The sequence below is a fragment of the Podarcis muralis genome, chromosome 3, assembly GCF_964188315.1.
Source record: "Podarcis muralis chromosome 3, rPodMur119.hap1.1, whole genome shotgun sequence".
Lineage (NCBI taxonomy): Eukaryota > Metazoa > Chordata > Lepidosauria > Squamata > Lacertidae > Podarcis > Podarcis muralis.
This window is the reverse complement of record NC_135657.1, coordinates 92,126,882-92,149,421: the sequence shown is the minus strand read 5'-3', so window position 1 is coordinate 92,149,421 and position 22,540 is coordinate 92,126,882. Positions and strand designations below refer to the sequence as shown.

General features: G+C 43.5%; 1 protein-coding gene and 2 long non-coding RNA genes across 3 annotated transcripts in view; 1 reads left to right on the top strand and 2 right to left on the bottom strand.

The window, feature by feature from the left end:
• LOC114593793 (uncharacterized) overlaps nt 1-7,104 on the bottom strand; it is a 31,002-nt gene extending 23,898 nt beyond the window's left edge. The window contains exons 1-2 of the long non-coding RNA XR_013392355.1: nt 6,804-7,104; nt 4,175-4,247 (exon numbers count right to left, since the gene is read on the bottom strand). This is a non-coding gene — a long non-coding RNA (uncharacterized LOC114593793). The remainder of the gene's footprint in view (nt 1-4,174; nt 4,248-6,803) is intronic.
• An 18-nt stretch (nt 7,105-7,122) lies between these two features.
• LOC114593792 (uncharacterized) lies at nt 7,123-14,636 on the top strand. The gene is made up of 3 exons (XR_003705784.2): nt 7,123-7,250; nt 8,617-8,762; nt 14,409-14,636. It is a non-coding gene; the product is annotated as an uncharacterized LOC114593792 (long non-coding RNA).
• On the bottom strand, nt 9,926-20,693 carry ODC1 (ornithine decarboxylase 1). Its single transcript, XM_028722525.2, has 11 exons — nt 20,448-20,693; nt 16,227-16,370; nt 15,927-16,100; nt 15,608-15,780; nt 15,227-15,361; nt 15,037-15,118; nt 14,704-14,787; nt 12,947-13,109; nt 12,125-12,237; nt 11,336-11,550; nt 9,926-10,403 (listed from the first exon to the last, which is right to left on the bottom strand). Exons 2-11 carry the CDS (start codon nt 16,326-16,328, stop codon nt 10,262-10,264), a joined length of 1,383 nt encoding a protein of 460 aa, XP_028578358.2. The 5' UTR covers nt 16,329-16,370; nt 20,448-20,693; the 3' UTR covers nt 9,926-10,261.
• Between the last annotated feature and the right edge of the window lie 1,847 nt (nt 20,694-22,540).

Below are 22,540 nucleotides of genomic sequence, written 5' to 3'. Positions count from 1 at the left end.
AGCCTAATTGTCATCTCCCATGTATGCACTTTATGCTACTGTTTACTACAGGGTTGGCTGACATGGTGCCTTCCAGATATTGCTGAACTACAACCAGAGGCATAGGAAAGGGGGTGGGTGGTCTGCCCCAGGTGCCATCATGGAGGGGGGTGACAAATTATCAAGGAACAATTACTGCCCTACTAGGGCAGTTCATAAAAAACTTTTTTTAAAAAAAATGCCTGCTCCGAAGGTCTTATCTGAAATTTCATGCATATCAGTTAATATCTTGACCCTCCTCCACGAAAATAGCTGTTTACTTGGCCGTTTTCCTATGTCGTGAAGGCTGAAATTTCAATTCAGTGGAGCAGGGTCAAGATGTTAACTGATAATCCCTAGTTTAGTAAGATAAGACCTTCGGAGCAGGCATCTTTTAAAAAAAAGTTTTTTATGAATCACCCTACTGCCCTACCCTCCACTGGGCTTCCCGGGTCCTGGAAAGTCGGCCTATGTGAAGATTAGGCCTTGCCTTGGCTTTGCCCCACCTTCTGCATGCAGTTGATTTTTCTTGATTTTACTGCTGTGGTGTGTTTTTTTGGGGTTTTTTTGGTAAACCACTTTGCAGGTTTTTTAAAAAAATAAATTTTATTAAATAAATAAACAATAAATGTAAATAAAATAACACAAGCCAAAACACAATCCATCCTGTAGATTTAAGTATCTGTCCATAGTCGCCTACTTATCATCAGAGGCCCAGAATCCACATTCCTTTGTAAGAACATATGAAATAACGTACAGTGGTACCCCGCAAGACGAATGCCTCGCAAGACGGAAAACCCGCAAGACGAAAGGGTTTTCTGTTTTGGAGGCGCTTCGCAAGACGAATTTCCCTATGGGCTTGCATCGCAAGACGAAAGCCCATAGGGAAATGCTGGCGGTCGGGAGCAAAGACTTTCGCCCACAGCCGGCCTTCAGAAGAGGACCTCTTCTGAAGGCCGGCGGGGGGCAAAAGTCTTTGCTCCCCCCGCCTGCCTTCCCCCCGCCTGCCGGGGGCGATCTTAAAATGCTGGCGGGCGTGCCGACCCCCAGCATTTTAAAATCTCCAAGGGACAGCAGAGAAGTCTCTGTCCCGGGGAGGTTTTAAAATGCTGGGGGTCGGGAGCGAAGCGCTGCCGACCCCCAGCATTTTAAAATCTCCCCGTGTCCCGGGAAGGCTTTAAAATGCTGGGGGTCGGGAGCGAAGCGCTGCCGACCCCCAGCATTTTAAAATCTCCCCGTGTCCCGGGGAGGTTTTAAAATGCTGGGGGTCGGGAGCGAAGCGCTGCCGACCCCCTGCATTTTAAAATCTCCCCGTGTCCCGGGAAGGTTTTAAAATGCTGGGGGTCGGCAGCGCTTCGCTCCCGACCCCCAGCATTTTAAAACGCTGTTCCGAAGGGGGGGGGGACACCTGCCCCAGCCGCCCCACTTCGGAAAGCTGTTCCGAAGCGGGGAGGGAGGGGGACATCTGCCCCAGCCGCCCCACTTCGGAAAGCTGTTCCGAAGTGGGGAGGGGGGGCGGGGACATCTGCCCCAGCCGCCCCACTTCGGAAAGCTGTTCCGAAGCGGGGAGGGGGGGCGGGGACACCTGCCCCAGCCGCCCCACTTCGGAAAGCTGTTCCGAAGCGGGGAGGGGGGGCGGGGACACCTGCCCCAGCCGCCCCACTTCGGAAAGCTGTTCCGAAGCGGGGAGGGGGGGCGGGGACACCTGCCCCAGCCGCCCCACTTCGGAAAGCTGTTCCGAAGCGGGGAGGGGGGGCGGGGACACCTGCCCCAGCCGCCCCACTTCGGAAAGCTGTTCCGAAGCGGGGAGGGGGGGCGGGGACATCTGCCCCAGCCGCCCCACTTCGGAAAGCTGTTCCGAAGCGGGGAGGGGGGGCGGGGACATCTGCCCCAGCCGCCCCACTTCGGAAAGCTGTTCCGAAGCGGGGAGGGGGGGCGGGGACACCTGCCCCAGCCGCCCCACTTCGGAAAGCTGTTCCGAAGCGGGGAGGGGGGGCGGGGACATCTGCCCCAGCCGCCCCACTTCGGAAAGCTGTTCCGAAGCGGGGAGGGGGGGCGGGGACATCTGCCCCAGCCGCCCCACTTCGGAAAGCTGTTCCGAAGCGGGGAGGGGGGGCGGGGACACCTGCCCCAGCCGCCCCACTTCGGAAAGCTGTTCCGAAGCGGGGAGGGGGGACGGGGACATCTGCCCCAGCCGCCCCACTTCGGAAAGCTGTTCCGAAGTGGGGAGGGGGGGCGGGGACATCTGCCCCAGCCGCCCCACTTTGGAAAGCTGTTCCGAAGTGGGGAGGGGGGGCGGGGACACCTGCCCCAGCCGCCCCACTTCGGAAAGCTGTTCCGAAGCGGGGCGGGGGCGGGAACACCTTCTGAAGGCGGGCGGGGGGCGAAAGTCTTTGTCCCCCCTGCCTGCCTTCCCAGGGGCTTTTAAATCGCCTCGGAGAGCGGAGAAGTCCTCCGCTGTCCCGGGGTTTTTTAAAATGCTGGGGGTGGGAAGAAAAGCCCTTGTCCCCCCCCCCCCCCCCAGCCTTCAGAAGAGGTCCGGGGACAGTCTGTCCCCGGACCTGGTCTGAAGGCGGTTTCCCTAGGAACGCATTAATTGATTTTCAATGCATTCCTATGGGAAACCGTGCATCGCAAGACGAAAAAACCGCAAGACGAAGAGACTTGCGGAACGAATTAATTTCGTCTTGCGAGGCACCACTGTAAAACCATTTTTGTAGGCAAAAAAAACAACAACAAAAAACAATGTTTGGGGGGGTGACAATAAATTTTATGCACCGAGTACCACCTGACCTTCCTACAGCTCTGACTACAACTCACCTCATCATTGGACTGGGACTGATGTGAGCAGCATCTGAAGGGCACCACATTGGCTGCCCCTGGTTTACTACATCACATTCAGTGAACTGGACCTTCCATTTGAAACAGCAGCTTCCAATGAACTCTAGTAGGAGATGGCGCTCTTACCCAGGACTGAAAGGATTTCTGCTTTAATATTAGGATTCAGCTGTGCATCTAGAAATCCTACTGTGGACTCCACATTCATTCTACAGATTATCTGGGGATTTGGATAATCTTGCATTGTTTTCTAAAAGTCCGACACACACGGACACACGGCTGCTATGAACAGGCATGCTGGTGCCCTAAGGATGAGAGCCAATAAATTTTATTCTTTCTCCCTCTACGCAGCTCTGAGTTATGAGAGTTCAAGCGGTCCTCTGAATCTACCCCCTGCATTCTGACATGCTGAAGTGTAAGGGACATTTTGTAAGACAGTCTTCTTTTGCGTTTGGTTTAGGTCTCAAAGGCCATCTGAAAAGTAGCATTTTACAGTCTTGTTTCTCACAGTGGTTTAGGGAGCAGCTATAGTTCACTGGTAGGGTGCTTTATATTCCAGAGATCACAGGTTCAATCCCAAGCATCTCTAGGGTGGGCTGAGAAAGGCTTTTGCCTAAAATAAAGGAAAGCTACTGCTATTCAGTTCAGACAATACTGAACTAGATAGTTTCCTAGGCTTCTGTTCATTTTATTTGTTTGGAATCAGAGTATTTTCCCATTCTGGTTTGTAGAGGTGATGAGCCAAGCTAGATATTCAGATAATATCACACATCTCTTTCAGTGGGTCAGCTTTTATTGATGTAACGCTAGTTCAATTTATATGCCATTACAGATGCAGAAAATTGGTCCCTTGAAAGGTGTCACCTTAGCTATTTTATCTCTTCGCAGTTCTCTGGGACTAACCTGGCAACAGTTTTTTGTATACGGTTACTTTGCTTATTGAATAGTGGACCAGAAACCAGTGTGCAGCTCCCTGACCTGAGAACAGGTGAGATATGCCCTGTACACTTGCTACTGTGTTTTGCACAAATTGTAGTTAATAAAGGGCCCTTAGCAATAGTCCTAAGTACAGCACATTGTCCCAAGTGCAACACATTGTAATAATCTGAACAAGATTTACCACGGCATAGATAACTGGGACTAGGCTATCTCTATCTAAAAGGACCTGTTCTATGCAGACCTCTGAAAGATATTTTATGCTGCAGAAAAACCCACTAGTTTCTGTAGATAAGGCTGAAGGTAACAGGCGGTGTGCAAAGTCATCGAAAAACAGGTTGAATACTAGATGAACCACCAACCCACAGAACCTCTACCTTACCTGGTCTGGATTGAGCTTCTGTTTTCTGGTCTCCATGCTGATCACAGACAATTCAGAATTTCCACAGCTTCATCTGTATTTAATGAAAAAGAGAAAAAGAAGCAGGTGTCATTAGCATACTGATAATACCTCACAATGAAACTTCCAACATAGAGCCAATGTTGCCATTCCACTTACACAACAGACTTTACTTCCTCCTCCTCCTCCTCCTCCTTTGTAGCCCCATCCCCTCAAAATCACTGGAAACTGTAGGATAACACTTGTCCTCCAGCCCTGAAGGAGCTGCTCCAGAGGAAGAACTGTGAGGGGAGAGAAACTTTCTGCTGCTCATCAGGCAAGGGCTTTTTCCACCTGCCTTGCCCCACCCTCCAGGCCTAGGAACCTTTCTCATGCCATTACTTTGAGAACAGCAGAAACAGCTGGGAAGAGAGGAGTGCAGGGACATAAAAAATAATAATTTTATAAGTTGTGTGCCCTTGTTTCTGAATTTGATCCATTTACATGGTTTTGTATGCTTTGTGTTATTTTATGCACTGTGACTTGCTGTTATTTTTACTGATTATAGTTTAGTAATTCTTTATTGTCATTGATAAGTGTAAACAGTTTAATTACTTGCCGATATTTAATTTTACTGTTTACTATTATATTCTAATGTATTATTGAATGTTGCTTTATTTGATATAAATTTAAAACTATGCCCTTTTAAAATGTGTTTTCGTGGGGGTGGCTATTGGGTTGTTGTTTTTATTTTTATTATGTATTTTGTGGTTTTATATCTTGGTTTTATTCTGTGAACCACCCTGAGACCCCCGGGTATAGGGCAGTATATAAATTCAATAAACAAAATAATATAAATAAATAAATTGTTTATTTTAAAGCTATTGTGACTTTTTTTGTAATGGATCAGATTATTACGTGTGTGAACTTGTTTCTTCAGCTTATAAACCACCTTGCATATAGTAATGTAGAAAGGCGGTATACAATTTAAAAGTGAAATGAAATAAAATGAAATGTCAGTTTATCTCCCTGCAAACCAATCAGAATGAATACTCAATAAACAGGTTGTCTGGAGGCATCATTATTGATTTACATCCTGAAAGGAGAAAATAGGAGAAAATACACAGTGGCACTTTAATGACAACAGTGTCATGTAGATGCTGCAAAAAAAATTGTATGTGTAAGATAAAGCCATCTGACTTTGCAGGGAGTTTGATTAGATGACCCACAGGTAAAAGATAAAGGACACTTGGACAGTTAAATCCAGTCAAAGGCAACTATGGGGTTGCAATGCACATCTCACTTTTCAGGCAGAGAGAGCCAGTGTTTGTCCACAGACAGGTTTCCAGGTCATGGGGGCAGCATGACTAAACCACTTCTGGTGCAACAGGACACCGTGACGGAAGCCAGAGCACGTGGAAACACCATTTACCTTCCCGCCGGAGCGGTACCTATTTATCTACTTGCACTTTGACGTGCTTTCGAATTGCTAGGTTGGCAGGAGCTGGGACAGAGCAACGGGAGCTCACCCCATCGCAAGGATTCAAACCGCCGACCTTCCGATCGGCAAACCCAAGAGGCTCAGTAGTTTAGACCACAGCACCACTCGCATCCCATAGTGTCCCATCCAACCCTACAATTCTATGATTCTATGATAAAAACACCCATCTGGAATCACCCAAAACTGAACTTCTTCAGCTATGTTAAAGCTCTTGCCTTCTCATCTCCCATCATTGGTGAGCTTATCTGGCTGAAGATATGAACCGTGGGAAAACATGTTTGTGATTCCAAAAATGTAGCCCATAGCTAAGCAAGGAGCAGACAGAAATAAGTACTGCATGTAGCACTGCTGCCACCTACTGGCAAATGACGTCAAAACTGCATAAAATAAAGTTGTTTTATTTTAAATTCAAGGGTTCTCAATATTTTCCTGCCCTAAGACCGATTTTGTATGTTAAGTCTACTCTTCCTGGTGTTCACCCTCAGACCCAGATGTAACTTTTGAGCGTATCTAAAGTTTCTGGCCATGTAATAAAACCAACACAGATGAAATTAAGGATTTAATGTTGGAGCCTGATAATTATTTATGGTTTTGTTTCTGAAATGTATACCCAGTCCTTAAATGGCCAATTACCATTCCTAGGACAGGTTTGGCAAAAAGAAAAAGTTATAAATACAAATATTACAAAACAGCTGATGCAACAATATAACAATTGCTGAGGATAACAATTGCTCCACTCCCCCCCCCCCACTCCCTTTAGCACTCCAGTATCCTTCCTCAATTTTTTCCCCTTAGTATGCTTCCTCCATCTCTCCTCCACTGGCTTTATTGCACCCTTCCTCTCAGGCACCTACTTTATTATTATTATTTATTGAATTTATATACCGCCCTATACCCAGAGCTCTCAGGACAGTTCACAGAAACCTTCCTCTGTCCCCTTTCCACTGCCCCATCTTCCCCTTCCTTTCCTACGTCCTCCTCCCTCCATCTTCCCACCTTTCCTAGCCTCCTCTGTCTCCACCTGCACCCCTTTCCCTCAGGCCCTTGTTTATTTTATTTATTCATTTGTTTGCCTCACTCGCTTTTCTTTATCCCCATTGAGCTAACTACGGTCCATCCCAGTTTTCATACATAGTGGTATTTGTGAAGAAACCCTGTTTAGCTGAAACGGTTAATGGGCATTGCCACGTATTCTGTCATTTGTATTGTCATGTGTTTGATGGAGAAAACTGAGTAAAATTCGGTTTAACTGCCGCTGAGGAAGCTCAACTGACAACTGAGGCGGCGTTGGAGATAGAACTCTCCGTATGCAAAAGGACAGAAAGCAAGACACATTCTGGTTGGTTAACGGCAGGTTTAGAATTTTCAGTTCGACTGCGTGATTGGCTGAGGGTAGACAATGAGAACCAGAAGAAGGTAATAAAAGCCTGGGAGCAACTCAGTCCGGGGTCAGTCTGTGTTGGTTGGTGCTTGATGTTTGTGGTGGGCAGCCAAAAGTAGACGGCAGCAGAGGAAGGGGAATGAGGAAGCAGCCCTGAAAGGGAGCAAGAGTGGCTTGGTGGCCAAAGACTTGCAAAGGTAGACAAATCGCTTGGCTCAGAAATAATGGGAGAACCAGCCTCCAACACTGAGGGAGAAGAGAGGGAGTCTCAGTTTGGAAGGCTAGGCTTGTTGGGATCCTGAAAGCCAAGTTTGGGGCAAGAACTCTTTGGTGAGAAAACCAGAACAGATATTTAACTTTGCAAAACATGAGGCAAAGAACAAAGTGTGGAAATATAGGCTGCAAAACCTTTAAAATGTGCCCTGGTACAGAGGTAGACCACCCACTTGGTAAATTATAAAATGGTTTACTTACAAAACTCTTCCAAGGTCAGATCCATGTGTTTTTCCATGCAGCAGTAAAATGTTGCTTAGTTACAAAAGGCAAGTTTCTAAACTATTGGTATAGAAAAAATACTAGTTTCAAGCTCCATTCTTGTCTGAAACAAAAGAAGCTGGTTGAAAAACCATAAGGCTGGCTGCCTCAGACCTCCCCACATGTGGAGTGGGATTAAAAAAAGGCTTGATTGCCTATTTCCTCCCAAGGTGAGGGGAAGTGACATAGGCTAAGCCTCACAAGGCAACTTGCTCTATGGTTTTAACCCCTTCATGCACTAATTAAGAGTCAAGCATACTGGTTTTCTGAGGCTGTTTACCGGACAAGGCTCTGGTGTGTAGTAAGAGAGCCAGAACAAGATTTCAGGATAGTATAGCAGAAGCAGACCTGTGCTTCAATAGGTCAGTAGGGGTTGAAACGGATTTTAACACAAGTCCTCAGTTATAGTGTTGGTGAGGCTTAACTGGAATGGGGTAAATCTGGCAACAGAGTTGTAATAAAGTTCTTCAAAACTGTCCAGATTTAGTAGTAATAGTATAAAATAAGTTTAGGGTATAAGTGATATTAAACGATAGCAGTGGTATGGTTTAAAAAAAACATTGGCATGGAAGTTGGGTTTTCTTAGTAAGTATGGAAATAGCCCCATTCCCTCCACAACAGTAATTGTGCAAACGTAGCAGATAGAGCAAGTGAGAGAGCACCCATTGGTATTTTTAATGTCTGCATATCTATAGCAGATAACACCTATGGAAGATGGAATGCATTTTTAATTAACCTTGTCCAGTGCAGAGCCCCAAATGTTTGGGTAACTGCAGTGCTGCATAAAGTAGGAAGCAACTGTTTTTGGCAGCTGGATAGTTTTTGGATAACGATAGCTCACTTTGTAAGTCCAAGGAACAGAATGCACCATGTGGGACAATATGCTATTATGCTCCAAGTACTAATCAAGGTGTAGTGACTTTGACCCTTAATATCTCCAGTTTTAGGTTATCAGTCTGCTTTTCCTGTTCTGTTGCATTTTAAAACTGAAATAACCTCTTCTCGTATAATTTATACTCAATTGACCAGCAAAGCTATGCATAACTATCGCAGAACTCCATTGCCCTAGAGATCCAAGGAAAATCAGAATTTGAATACTAGTGCCACTCTAGTGGGCTCTTTCCCTGCAGGACAGCCAGCTCCTCAATACTGCCTGCTCATCCTCAGGAGTACAGGTAAAGCTACTTCTCTACCAGCTTAATAGCTGTCCTAAGTATGTTCTCTAAGTGCTTTTGGGCTTTAACCCATCATTCATAGCTGAAATTAAGGAAAAACTGTGTTGCAAATAGCTTGCTTTTCAAAATGTTTGATTTACATGCTGTAATTCACATCCAGGTTTTTATAAAACATGCTTTAGTTATTTTGTTTTATAGCTATTATACACCATTCAGAACACCAGGAATCATAGAATCTGAATCAAGTATTAATTTGTAAGTTCCTGCTGATAAAGATGACACTTGTGCAAAGATCCCCCCCCCCCCGTTTTGTGGCGCTAACACCACCATGAAAAGGTAAGACATACAAGAAAAGCCAGATTCTGATGCCACAGAAACTGTGGCAAAGGCAAAACCAGCATTTCATACACTTAAGTGGTCAAACCCAAAACTCATTCTCATGAGGACTGCAAACCTGCTGTTGTGCTTCCAAGTCTTACTTTGAAATCAGTCCCACTGAAACAAGATGCATTTACTTTCAAGACTATGTTTTATAGTGGAATCCAATTCTGAGCTACGATTCATACTAAACTTTTAAAAAAATACCTGCCTTGAAAAAGCAGTTCAGCAGATTCTTAAAGTGTTCTCATTAGCTAAATGCTACATACGGGCCATTTTCCCACACAAATGCTTTGCAGAGAACATTTTTATTGTTCAACAGAATAAACCAAAGAAACCATACAAGCTTATGTGCCTGGGCAATTTACAAAAGTTCTGTATGCAAAGTATCGTTGACTGGCATTTCTGTAATCTGAGAGAAGCAGGCTTGTATTGGATTAAAATTCAGATAGCCAAGAACTAAAAGATACTTCATATACTTTAAATGGGATGTTACAGGTATATACATAATTACAACATGCAAGCCTTATCTCAAGAGTCTCTTCCCTTCATTTTGGGGGTGTCTTATCAAGTAGTTAAAAAAATCAAAGGCAAAAAAAAAAAAGAAAAAGCAGCACACAGTGAAAGCCAGCTTGAGGGGAACCACCTTAGTTGCTTTCTGGGAAGGCCTAATTATGTAGAAATATCAAAATAATGTTCAAGCCCAGAGCTGGTGACAACGCAAAATCTTAAAATCTATTCAGCCCAGATTTTTGTTCATATACAGACAAGGAACAGCTACCCAGTTATTTCAATAGACTTTATTGTAAAACAGTCAGGTCACAATACTACGTCCAGACCATTCTGCCAGATATGCAAGCTACAATGCTTGACAGGCAGAAAGGATCAGTTTTAGTAGTATACTTGAGAAGTGAATAAAAATCCATATAAAACAATATTCAAATAGTTTCCATAGGAACACAGATAAATGTGACCTCCCCGTCTCCTAGTTGTCTATTCAAGTTACATTTACGCCACCCTAGCCATTCAAAAACATTTTAAAATTCTAGCAAGAATTAAGTTAATGGTCCCAAAAGCCCTAAAAATCCATTCCTAAACTTGCATGTTAGCCAAAACTGTATCTATACATTAATGCTAGCTGAAGCACAAGCTGCTGGATAGTGTTCAATCCCACTTTCCCAGGCACATGAGAGTGGCAAAGTGACATCTTGCTCTTCCACTTCAGCTTGAAAACCTTGCTCCTTTATCCGCTGCATCAATTGCCTAATGAGGGGGAGAGAAAGAAATAGTGTAAGTAACCTAGATGGCCTAGATAACCATGACTGTGTGTACCCCTCTACTAATCTCTTGCTAGATTCTGCACCAAAAAGGATTGTGAACAGTACAAATCACTGCACTTCCTAGCTATGGGAAAGTGAAAACTATGTACCACAAACCTTATTTTGAAAATGCTCTGCCTTCTGAGTTTTAGCCAAGCACTGCACTCACACCCTTGAGGATTTATTTTTTAAGATTCTGCTGAGATTCTCAAACAGGTGAATTCTGCACCCAACATGAGCTTCTGCACTTTCATAGAACTGTGACGAAGTCATAATGATAAAGCAAGCCTTCCAAACAGCAGCCCCCCTGAACTAGAGAAAACATGACAGCAAAATTGGCTGTCCAGCTCTCTCACAACGTTAAACTATGGTTTAACATGCATGAGGGTTTTGTTCCTCCCCTGCTATGTGTGGGAGGAAACAAACCTATCTTGTTTGTTGTAAGATAGGAACCCTGGCTTGCGTTTAATTTTCTTCTACAAACAGAAGTCAAGGTTTGTTCTTAGCTTACCCCTCATGCTGTTTGAAAGACACAAGCCCACAGTCACAACTCGTAACAAACCAAACCGGCTTGTTCCCTCCCCAAGGCTGTCAGGAGTGGTGGTGGTGGGGAGATAATAAATAATAATAAATAATATATTTAATACCTCAACCATCTGGCTGGGTTTCCCCAGCCATGACTGTTAAAATGAACTATGGATTAAAACTGCATGCAAACCAGGCAACTGAACGTGTTCTGTGCACTCAGGGTGGAGTGCACAGTCTATTTATATTCTATCCTATCATAATAATCTACATAACCTTTTTCAAACAAGAGTTTACTCACACTTAAGTCAAACTTAAGCGTGTACTTTCATTAAAAGCAGAACTACTAACCATGCTGGTCTTGACATTACATAGTGTATTGTTGGCCTCTGGAATCCATTGAAAGTAGAAGCAGCTGCCACTGTGTAGGCACCCATATTTTCAAACAACATCCAGTCCCCAACCTGCAACTCTGGCAAGCCACAGCGCTCAACAATGCGATCTAGGCCATCACAGGTTGGTCCCCATATGCTGCAGGAATAGTACCTCTCATCTGGCTTAGGTCTCTGGAAAGAATTTAAAATTTAAGTAGTTATTGCATACATACTGCCACAGCAGTCAACAATAAGACAATCGCGAATAATATGGTATTTAGAATGTGTTCCATTACTACATAATGCTGAGATGAGTTAGAAAAGGATTGCTCAAACTGTGGTTTGTGCCATCTGTGGATTTTTAGCTGAAGATGGGAGGAGGCACATCCATCATATTGAATAGTCATACTGATGTTTAAATTGTATTTTATTGCTTTTATTTCTTATATTGTATCTTATTGCATCACATTTTGAATTCTATGGAATTGCATCTGTTACATCAGGCAGAACAACAACTGAGATCCACCAAGACCCATAGTAATTTCCAAAAGGTCCTAGGGGATGTGGGGAGTCAGAGTCGCTGAGTTAGATCTACATTATACCAGTCCTGCAAGAACCGATGCTCTTTTGTTTTTCCCATTTTAAGTATCTGGCATAGATAAATGACAAGTAACAGTTACCTACAGCACAAATGGGCTTAAGTTTAACAGTATACTTTTATACAGAAATGCACTATATAATAGAATATAAAATATACACATAGTACCTTTTGCAAAACTGGTTTGACATGTGCATGATCATACAGGATGCAGTTAAAAGAGCCATAAACCCCATCATTTACATAGTACATAAGAGTTTTGTCATTTGGTTCTTCATCATCTATTTGGGGGAGAGGGGGGAAAAGAATATTAGAATAGAGCAACTGGCTAGATATTTAAAAGACAGTTCCCAACTTTGTCATGCTTTGCCATTACCAAGAAACAGAAACCTGGGATAGTGCTGTGCATGGTTACTGTCATCAGGAAAAATTACCCGCCTAGCCCCTGCTTTTGAAATTCTTATGAACAAAACAAAAACTGACTAATTTTCATTCCAACACTGGGTGGCCCAGCCCCCTCTAAGGACCTCTCCTCTGTTCCCACCATCAATTATGAGTATTTGCAAAACTAACGGAAAGACTTCAAGATAAAGATAAAAAATAGAGATTTTAAGAAGGACTGGGAACCATTTATATTATATATACAGAATCAATGTAAAGCAATTGACTCACTTGCAGGGTTTGATTAAACACTTGCAATTTACAAAATAAGTGTAGAACTAGAAACAAGATGTTAAAATGATAAGGGAAGAATAATAAGAATTAACCAATAAGCAGGATGAGATAATATGCCAAAAGAACCAGAAAAGGAAGTTGAGGGAAGTCACAGGGGGGAGAGGGGGAAGCAGAGGATTTATAATGTATTTTGTTTTTGAAATAATGATTATGATAAAATTGTAAAAATCAATAAAATTATTTTTTTAAAAATAAATTATGAGTATTTGGCCAGTTAACATGTAAGGTCCAGGATGTGATTTAAGTATTACATACCATCTGATCCAGTGTGTTCTTTTATTACTACTTTCTTTGCAATGATATTAACAGCAAGTGTAAAAGCTGATGCAACATAGTATCTGCCAGGCTCTGCAATAATTCTCACTCCAGAATCAGAAGGAAAATACTTGTCCAAGGCAGGATTGATTACGTTAGTTATCTTTTTAAAGAGAGAGAGAGAGAGAGAGAAATGGGTTTAATAGAGTTGTTAAGCAACATGGATATCCAATAAACAATTAGCTTGCACTACATTCTCAATGCAAGAGACTGATGGGTCAGAATCCAGCAACAAACTATTGGCTCTTTGCTGAATAATCTACTAAAAACTTGGATATGATTTAGAACAGAAACAGAACTTCCACACTAGGGAAAGGAGGTTGCTTTGAATTTGATAAATCATTCACAACAGTGCTCTAAAAAAAGTTATGACTTGGAAAATCAGTTCATGATTTCCCAAGCAATCTCAACTCGATTTAAAGCCAACAGAAAGTTTTTGTGAACTTTCAGCTATGCACATCTGGATTGCTCAAACAGTGTTTCCCAACCTTGGGCCTCCAGCTGTTTTTGGACTACAACTCCCATCATCCCTAGCTAGCAACACCAGTGGTCAGGGATGATGGGAATTGTAGTTCAAAAACAGCTGGAGGCCCAAGGTTGGGAAACACTGAACTAGAATGTGAAGGACTGACTTTGGATGCAATCCAAACTCCCTTTGCACTGTTGGGGGGTGAGAAGGGGACAGAGATGTGCCCTCTACCCAGAGCGACACCAGCATCACATTATTTTCACAGTAGTTTGTACTGTGCCCCAATATCAGGTGTTTTGGTGGCAGGGACAGGCAGTCAGCCCCACTGTCTGCATCAGCTCCAGGCTAGCATAGCAATTTGCCTCCCCCTCGCTTCAGTGTGAACAATGGAGTTGAGAGATGTAGCATCCCATCCCTCCATTCACCCTGCCCACTTCAGCTACTGTTAACTCAATCTAGAGTGTATTCACTTATACTAGCTGTCTAATTTAAGACTGAAGGTTCAATGTTTTGCAGCAGAACTGAAACAGCCATATATGGAAGAGTTCCTGTAAGCATTTTTTTCAAGCTTAACGCAGGCTGTATTGCCACTTTAGCAGTATGGAGGCTATACAACATAGCAAGTAAATTTCTACTATGCTGTAAAATGTATCACGGTGTAGCCCAGAAATTGATGTTGCTGTATAGCTAAGTATTTCAACTTGAAAATCACGATGCAGATTTCTCTTCCACAGTGGCAAGGTAAAAGTTATTCATGTAGGTAAAGCTATTACTTAGTACAAGTTGTTTTATACTTGTAAACTGCCTATAAGCTACATCTATTAAGCAGTATAAGTAATGAAGTAAATATATATATTAGAAATAATTAAACTGGTGGCTTCACTCTAAGCAATACTCTTAAATTTAGGCTGACAAACCTTTTTTGACTCACAGGCACATTTGCAAACTGGAGAAGCTGTCATGGGCACCACACATAATACAACCTGTTCTATTGGCTACAACAAAAGGCCTCTTTCAAGTCTCGCTTCAGTGGGAGAAGGAAACCTGCAGCCGCCATAGACTCATGTGCTTGTTGGTACTTCAAGAAACTTATACAAACATCTTTTGCCTATAATAGTGAAATCCCCTCCATGTCAATTGGAAGCAGATGCTGGGAGTTGTTTAATATGATCTGGGGAGCAAAGTTTGAAGAATGCCCTTCACAAACAAAGCACTTAAGGTTGTGTACCTCTTCAAACTTAAGTTTCACATCTTCGGAGCCAGGAAAACCACCACCAATATCAAGCAGGTACATGTTGAAACCAAGCTCAACCTAAAAGGCAGAAATATTGAAATGTGATTCAAATCATGCTTTTATTGATAGTATTGATCAGTTTCACCATCTGAACTAATGAAGCAAACAAGAATTTTAACTAATCTGAATTAGCATCTTAGACCAACAGCACAAAAATGTAGGTTTCCCAAGTTTACTTTAAATATTTTGTATTTCAGGCACATTCTGGCAATCTCACAGTACTATGACTCGTTAGTGCTATAGGAAACGATCTTAAAATGTACTTACTCCCATATCAAAGACACAACGGGCATCAGAAATAGCTTGCACAAACGTCTCAGGATCTGTACAGCCACTCCCAACATGGAAACTAGAAAAGATGGGTTGAGTTAGTGGGAGTTTTGCCCATCCTTCTTAACAAAAGCAGAATTTGTAAGTAGCAAGTGTGCAATTTCTTCCACACAACCCGGCTGCTCACCTCACTCCAATTATGTCGATATCAAGTTCTTTTGCTCGTTCAAGCAGCAACCTGCTGGTTTTTAGTGTAGCTCCAAACTTAACACTTAGGCGACAAACAGCCTTTGAATCATCTGTTGCAATGCGCAAGACCAGCCTAGAAAACATTTTAGAACATATAAGCACATGCACATGTATTTCAGAACACACATTTGTAGTTGCTCTGTGAAAAAGTAGCTTAATAGTTGGGGGTGGGGAGCTACCTTTATTCTGTCAAAAACAGCAATGCCACCTGTTTTTTGCACAGATCTGCCTAAATGGTCAACATCTGTTATCTGGGGCCTCACATTTACCTAGAGAGAACATATAGATTGTACCAAAATAAATTGTAAATGTTTCTTACTTTGCTTTTGGATGGGCTCTTGCAACTTTCATCAGCTCAACTTCACTATCAAATGTCATCATCTGCACACCATTGTTTGCAGCATGCTTAATTTGAGAGACTTGCTTGCATGGATTTGCATATATTATACGCTCTGGAGGCACACCAGCACTCTGGACCAGCTGTATTTCAGTCTGGAAAAAAAATCCATTTTTTTTAGTTTGCACATTAGTTACTAGAAATGGTTTCTCTGGAAATAAGACAATTTAAATCAAAGGTAGAAATATTTTAATTTCTAATACACAGTATTTAATCAAAACATTTAAAAGCAGTCACTTACTTTACTGGCACAATCAAATCCTGCCCCAAGAGCAGCCAGAGTTTTCACTAGAGCTATGCTATCATTACATTTGACGGCATAGAAAGGAGATACCCTAGGGAGGGCCTTGTACCACCGCAAATGTTTTTTGAGAACATCCCCAAGGTCAGCAACATAGAATGCATCTTTATCATCCTGGAAACAAAGAAAACATTCATCTGTCAATATGCAGTTGCCTACTAGTGTATATTACAATAGCAACAACCCTACGTTTAATATAAAACATTTTAAAAAAATATTCAATCTATCTACCATACTCACCGAGGAAGAAACTTCATTTATTTTTTGGTCTAGGATATCCTTTGCAGTAAAGCCTTCGTCAAGGAAAGAAAAATTGAATTCCTCACCACTGAAGTCATTCATCTTGCTTGATGTTGTTATACCAAAGTGATTTTCAGTGAAAAACTGCAAAGACATAGGAAAGAGTTTATTAGTTCTCCCACCCGTCATAGTGAGACAAGGGGAATGGAAAATACAGTGGTACATCGGGTTAAGAACTTAATTCATTCTGGAGGTCCGTTCTTAACCTGAAACTGTTCTTAACCTGAGGTACCACTTAATTTGTTCTGGAGGTCCATTCTTAACCTAAGGTACCACTTTAGCAAGTGGGGCTCCCCGCTGTCGCCACACGATTTCTGTTCTTATCCTGAAGCAAGGTTCTTAACCCGAGGTACTATTTCTGGGTTAGCGGAGCCTTAACCTGAAGCATCTGTAACCCAAGGTACCACTGTACAGCAACTTAAAAAGCCATCTCTCACAGTTCAAGGTGCAATTTTGAAGGCAACTACTTTTAGTTGTGCTCCAAGGAAGTCTCTCCAGGAAAGGAAGATCCTGAAACAGGAAAGTAACCTTTATGCTCCCTAAGCAATTTTCATATGAGTTACATGAACTGTTCTGGATTATAAAAGGCTTTTAGGCATCAACATTTATGCCAAAATGTGTCTTTTTAAGGAATTGGACCTAGGAGCTTCCTGAGTAAACCAGTACCAAAAGACAAACAAACTTTCTTGCAGTGAACATTGAGATTAGAAGAGGCAAACAATAGGAAGACAGACAGAGCTTCCTGTGTTTGTTTCTGTTTTACTCATAAAAGAAGAAGTCTGTCTACAGGTGCATGTAGTTGCTACAATTTAAGTGTCCATTTTCTTCCACAGCTTTCCGAAAACTCAAGTTCTCCATGGAGTTTAATTAAGCTACTACAAAAAGTTAAGTGAGTTGTCACACTTGAGAATTTCATGTAGTATTGCTTTGACTCAACTAAAAGGGGGTGCCCAGAGTATGGAAAAAGCGTAAGTGTTTGTGAGGAATTGCAAATACAACTGCCAAATACACAGTCCATGCTGGTCACTCAGAAGGAGTTTAAATATACTCCTGGCAGGAGCCCAGACAGGGGGGGGGGGCCTGGTTGGCAGGAAAATGGAGGAGAGAAGGCACTCTGCAGTAGCTGGTAGCTACAGATTAAGGGTCAAGAACCAGCAGCTGTGTACACAAAATCTGTATAACATTAGAGAAAACAGCCTGTTTCTTTGCTCTAATATCACTACAGATTTAAGGCTGAAATCCTTGGAGTAAGTTCCATTAAAGACAGTGGGAACATGCTGCCTATACTGTAATTCTGCTGTCACCCCAAGTGAATAACAGCACACGTTTTCACACAACCTGGTGATAAAAACAATAAAAAGCTGAATTATGGCATTAAACAGCTTGACCCACTCTGGTTTGGCTTGATGCCAGACTCCTGCATGAATGCCTGCAGGGCATAATGTCAAAACATTCCTGCCACCTCCAGGCCCTTAACAGTAAAACAATTGGCAGATGTAGAGATCCTAAGGGAATGAATGGCATAATTGGGGACAAGGCAGCTAATGCAACATAGAAACAATCTGCTGTTGTGCTAGCACAATCTCTGCAGTTCTGCAGTCCAACTTGCTTCAAAGACAGACAAGAAACAAATTGTGCTTGAATTCACTTGCACATTCCACCATGCCTTTTGTAAACAGCCACAGGAAACAGAGAACAGTGATGTAAAAATTTTAGAGACTTAAATATAAATAAAATTCACAAGGTGATATCAATTTTTATATTTAATAAGCATTTAATATGCATTGATTTTAATTATGTAATTAATTAATTTTTTATTCTTTCATTATAAGTTGCTGAGGGAGGATCTACAATTCTGAAAAACAGCATAAAAATAATTTAAACAGAGCAAAATGTACAGGCCTGAAATTTAACTCAAATTTCAATTTATTATCAAGGAACAAGATGGATGCCATTAAAATGACTAATTGTGTTTGAATTCCTAATTTGCATTCCGTTCAGTCTACTTTCCATCTCTGAAATCACCATGAAAAGATTGGGAGGGAAAGAACAGATGAGAAAATGTCTGAGATGTCACTAATGTGGTACATTACAGCCTGCACAAATGCTTTTAGAACACAAGATTCTAAAATACACCGTGCTTTTCCAATGTTTGACCCATATTTTGAAAGTGTATCTTAGCAACCAACTAAGTATGTTGAAAAGCAGTAATTTTACTGAAGGAGCAAGGTAAGCAATTTTTTTAGTATGTCCCTACTGGCTCAATCTTTTTATGCCCTTTCATCAATTTTACAATATCTTTTATAGCCTTATGCTTATGCTCCACTAATAATGTTGAACCTTGGGCATAACTTGAAGCTATTTCACTAATACCAATGGCCTTCCAATTGTATAACAATAGAATCTGAACTCAAATTCCTATGGTGGGTAAACCCATAGTAAACTGAATGTATCTTTTTGCTATAGATCCTGCTTAAGAAATATAAATCAACAGAAATTCAGGAGTGCACGTTCACATGCCACTTCAAATTCCACAGAAGCAAACCCTGTGCATAAAACTTTCCAAATAAATCCATACATCATTTTATGGAGAATTCTTCCAAGTAACCCATACACAATAGTATCATTTATACTTGTTCAACAGCTTTAAGTAACAGCATACACATTTTAGTTTAATCACTAACTGTTCCTAGGATTGTAGCAGTCACTATTTACCACTATCAAGATGGCAAAGAGTCCCTTCTTTGGAACAGAGGAGGAAGGCCAGCCCATAAGCTTTACTGGCTCGCATTTGAAAAATGCTGTTTACTCTTAAGCACTAGACATAACAAGCCATCTCCTTTCCAGCACTCAACTTCAGCTGTACACCCGGCAGACAATTCCTACAACCCAAGCAGCTCCTCCTCCCTCTTGCCTTAAACATATGTCTAGCTGTCACCACTTTGCCAGATCTCCTCGCAAATTCTGTTGAGGAGGGTCAGGCTTTGTCTTTTGTATGTGTGGCAGCCAAGAATGACTAAGTGCTACCTCTCTCCTCCTCCCCTAACTGATAAGGTAACTGTGGCAGGGTGAAGCACACACCAGCTCCAACATGTGAAGGGGGTGGAGCGGAGAGATCAAGAAGAATAGAGCCGCATCTGCAGTCGCCCTTTATATTGCAGGGGGGTGGGGGGAGAGAGAGAAAGAGAATGAGAATGGGTTGGCCCAAGTCTGGGGCTCTGTAACCCAGTTCAAACTGACTTCTTGAAACCATGCCATCATTAATGCTAGCTTTCTGGACAGAAACATGCAAAAAACGACTTCTCAACCTCCATCCCAGACCCCACCTGAACAGCAGCTGCTCAGGCTAGCACCTACCCCCATTAATATTTCCATTTCCAAAGGTTTCTCCCACCCCACCCCCTCATTATCCCCACTACCCCCTCGTACCAGTGCTGAACTATCTACTGCAGTGAGACCGAAAAGGAAAGGGCACTGCAGTATTTCCTCTCTCCCTCCCTACCCGGCACAAATAAGGAATAAGAGCCCGCAGTTCCCTATACACACCGTCTCCCCACAAGGCCAACCTCGGAATGGTAGTTACCCTACCAGGAACAGTAAGTCATCCTCTTTACCGCAACGACAATCAAGGATATTAGGGAGATGGGTGGGGGAGGGGAAGAGACACGCAAAAAGGGGGGGGGGTTTAAAGTGGAACTTCCAATACATTAATCTCCCCCGGGGGTGGGGAGCAAGTTTAAAAAAAATACGTTTGGGGTGGGAGAGAAAATAAATACTTTTAAGGCCAGCTTAGAATCTCAAGAATCTGCTAATAAAGTTAATTAGGAGACGGACATTATGTACCGGAATTGGGGACCATAAACAATCGTTCTTAATTAAATGTGCGTGCGGGTAAGTATTAAGCCCCATAACGAATACTACTACTACTACTAATAATAATAATAACTAATAATCATCCAAGCCCCTATTTATGGGTGCGCGGTGGGCTACGCCACGTTGTTTCGCAGGGCTCGCCAAAATCCTCCACATTCACCCCTCGATTCGGCCCCCCTTTCTCCGCGCACCCCCGCCATCCCCAGGGCGGCCCGGCCTGCTCGGCGGCTGTTCTTCCGCCCACCCCACCATCCACGTGGCCGGCTTGCCTGCTTAGGCCGGCCTTACCTCAGACTGCGGCGGCGGCGGCGGTTTCTTGTCCTTCAGCAGCAGCAGCCTCTCCTACCCTGCGCGGCAGCCGGTGACGGGGGGACGACGACGGGCGGGTCGAGTCTACCCAGTCGCACCCTGCGGGACTTGGGGGAAGAACCGGCCGCTGTGGAGGAGAGAAGGAGCCGGAGCCCGCTCGCCCGCCGCGCAGGATAGCCGCTGCTGCTGCTGCTTCTGTGGCCGCCTCACTGACAAAGCCCCGCCAGCCCCGCAGAGCCTGTATTTATAGGCCCGGCGGTGTCGCCATGACGACGCACCAGCTCAAACCAGCCGCGTTCGGCTGCGACCGGGCCAAAGGCATTCGCCAACCGCTATTATGACGTCAGGCAAGAGGTGGCGAAGGCGAGCGTGGCATGCCAGGAGACATGCGGCCGTCATCCCCGCCCATCTTCAAAGGGGAGGGGAAAGTGTAGGCGGGGCGGGGGGGGGGGGAGGAAAGCTTCACTTCCACGTTCGCATTCTAATCCTTCATATGCGGTGCAAGAGTAGTGGGAGGATCAATATACAGTATAAGGATCAGTGTAGACGTTTAAATTAATGTATTAATGAAATGCTAATCATATTTTTCCACATACACACACTATAGCTTAATTTTGTTACTGCAAGCCGCCCCCCCCCCCCCGGCAGCTGTGTAAAGGAGGGCAGTTGAAATCTTTTAAATACAGTGCTGTCAATAAAATAAGGAAAGGCACTGAGTCATTTCTTGGGCCACTAAGTTCAACCAGGGTAAGTCATAGCTGTCAACCTTCCCTTTTTTGCGGGAAATTCCCTTATTCCCACTGCTTCCCACTGCTACCCCAGATTGTTAGATATCCCGTAGACTGTGCCCCGGACAGGTGAGGCTGCTGATCCCTTATTTTCAAATCTGAAAGTTGACAGCTATGGGGTAAGTAGTGTCCAGCTGACAACATGATTAAAACAACACATCACTTCTTACTTGGGATTCTACTATTTGTAAGAGGGACAGTTAGAGTGTTACCTCGGGTTAAGTGCTTAATTCGTTCCGGAGGTCCGTTCTTAACCTGAAACTGTGTTCTTAACCTGAAGCACCACTTTAGCTAATGGGGCCTCCTGCTGCTGCGCCGCCGCCACACAATTTCTGTTTTCATCCTGAAGCAAAGTTCTTAACCCGAGGAACTATTTCTGGGTTAGCGGAGTCTGTAACCTGAAGCGTATGTAACCTGAAGCGTATGTAACCTGAGGTACCACTGTACAAAGGAGAAAGAAAACGGACAAAAATGTGCTTGGGTAGAACGGGGGTGGCGCTGTGGGTTAAACCACAGAGCCTAGGGCTTGCTGATCAGAAGGTTGGCGGTTCGAATCCCTGTGACGGGGTGAGCTCCCATTGCTCGGTTCCTGCTCCTGCCAACCCAGTAGTTCAAAAGCACATCAAAGTGCAAGTAGATAAATAGGTACCACTCCAGCGGGAAGGTAAACGGCGTTTCCGTGCACTGCTCTGGTTCGCCAGAAGCGGCTAAGTCATGTTGGCCACATGACCCGGAAGCTGCACGCCGGCTCCCTCGGCCAATAAAGCGAGATGAGCGCTGCAACCCCAGAGTCGGTCACGACTGGACCTAATGGTTAGGGGTCCCTTTACCTTTACCTTTAGAAAAGGGGACTTAGCTGGATAATGGCAGAACAGGCAGAAATTTGACTGGTAGCTGGGCTGCATGTGTAGCATTTTCTGACTAACACAATACACAGCCTAGAACAGCACAGAAGTCCACCTCCTTCCCCAAATTTAAAGCCTATATAGTTTTTGTGGGGGGAAATATATGATCCCGTTTATGGGGCAAATAACAAAAGAATTGGCTGGGTGCCTTCTGGAGCCACCCTCGTCAATTCTACCACCTGCCTTTCTCCTCCTTAGTAATAATTCAAGCTGCTGCCAGCGCCATATTTAGGGCGGTGTGGCAGTTCCCCACACAGGTAAAATGGTAAAGGACCCCTGGACTGTTAAGTCCAGTCAAAGGCGGCTATGGGGTGTGGCATTCATCTTGCTTTCAGGCCAAGGAAGCCAGCATTTGTCCACAGACAGCTTTCCAGGTGGT

Bases quoted from the DNA above. Each gene is read 5' to 3' on its own strand.
- ODC1 (XM_028722525.2), bottom strand. From the start codon at position 16,328: ATGAATGACTTCAGTGGTGAGGAATTCAATTTTTCTTTCCTTGACGAA. The intron at 16,101-16,226 runs GTGAGTATGGTA...CTTTGTTTCCAG, and splicing joins TAAATGAAGTTTCTTCCTCG to GATGATAAAGATGCATTCTA. The intron at 15,781-15,926 runs GTAAGTGACTGC...TTTTTTTTCCAG, and splicing joins GATTTGATTGTGCCAGTAAA to ACTGAAATACAGCTGGTCCA.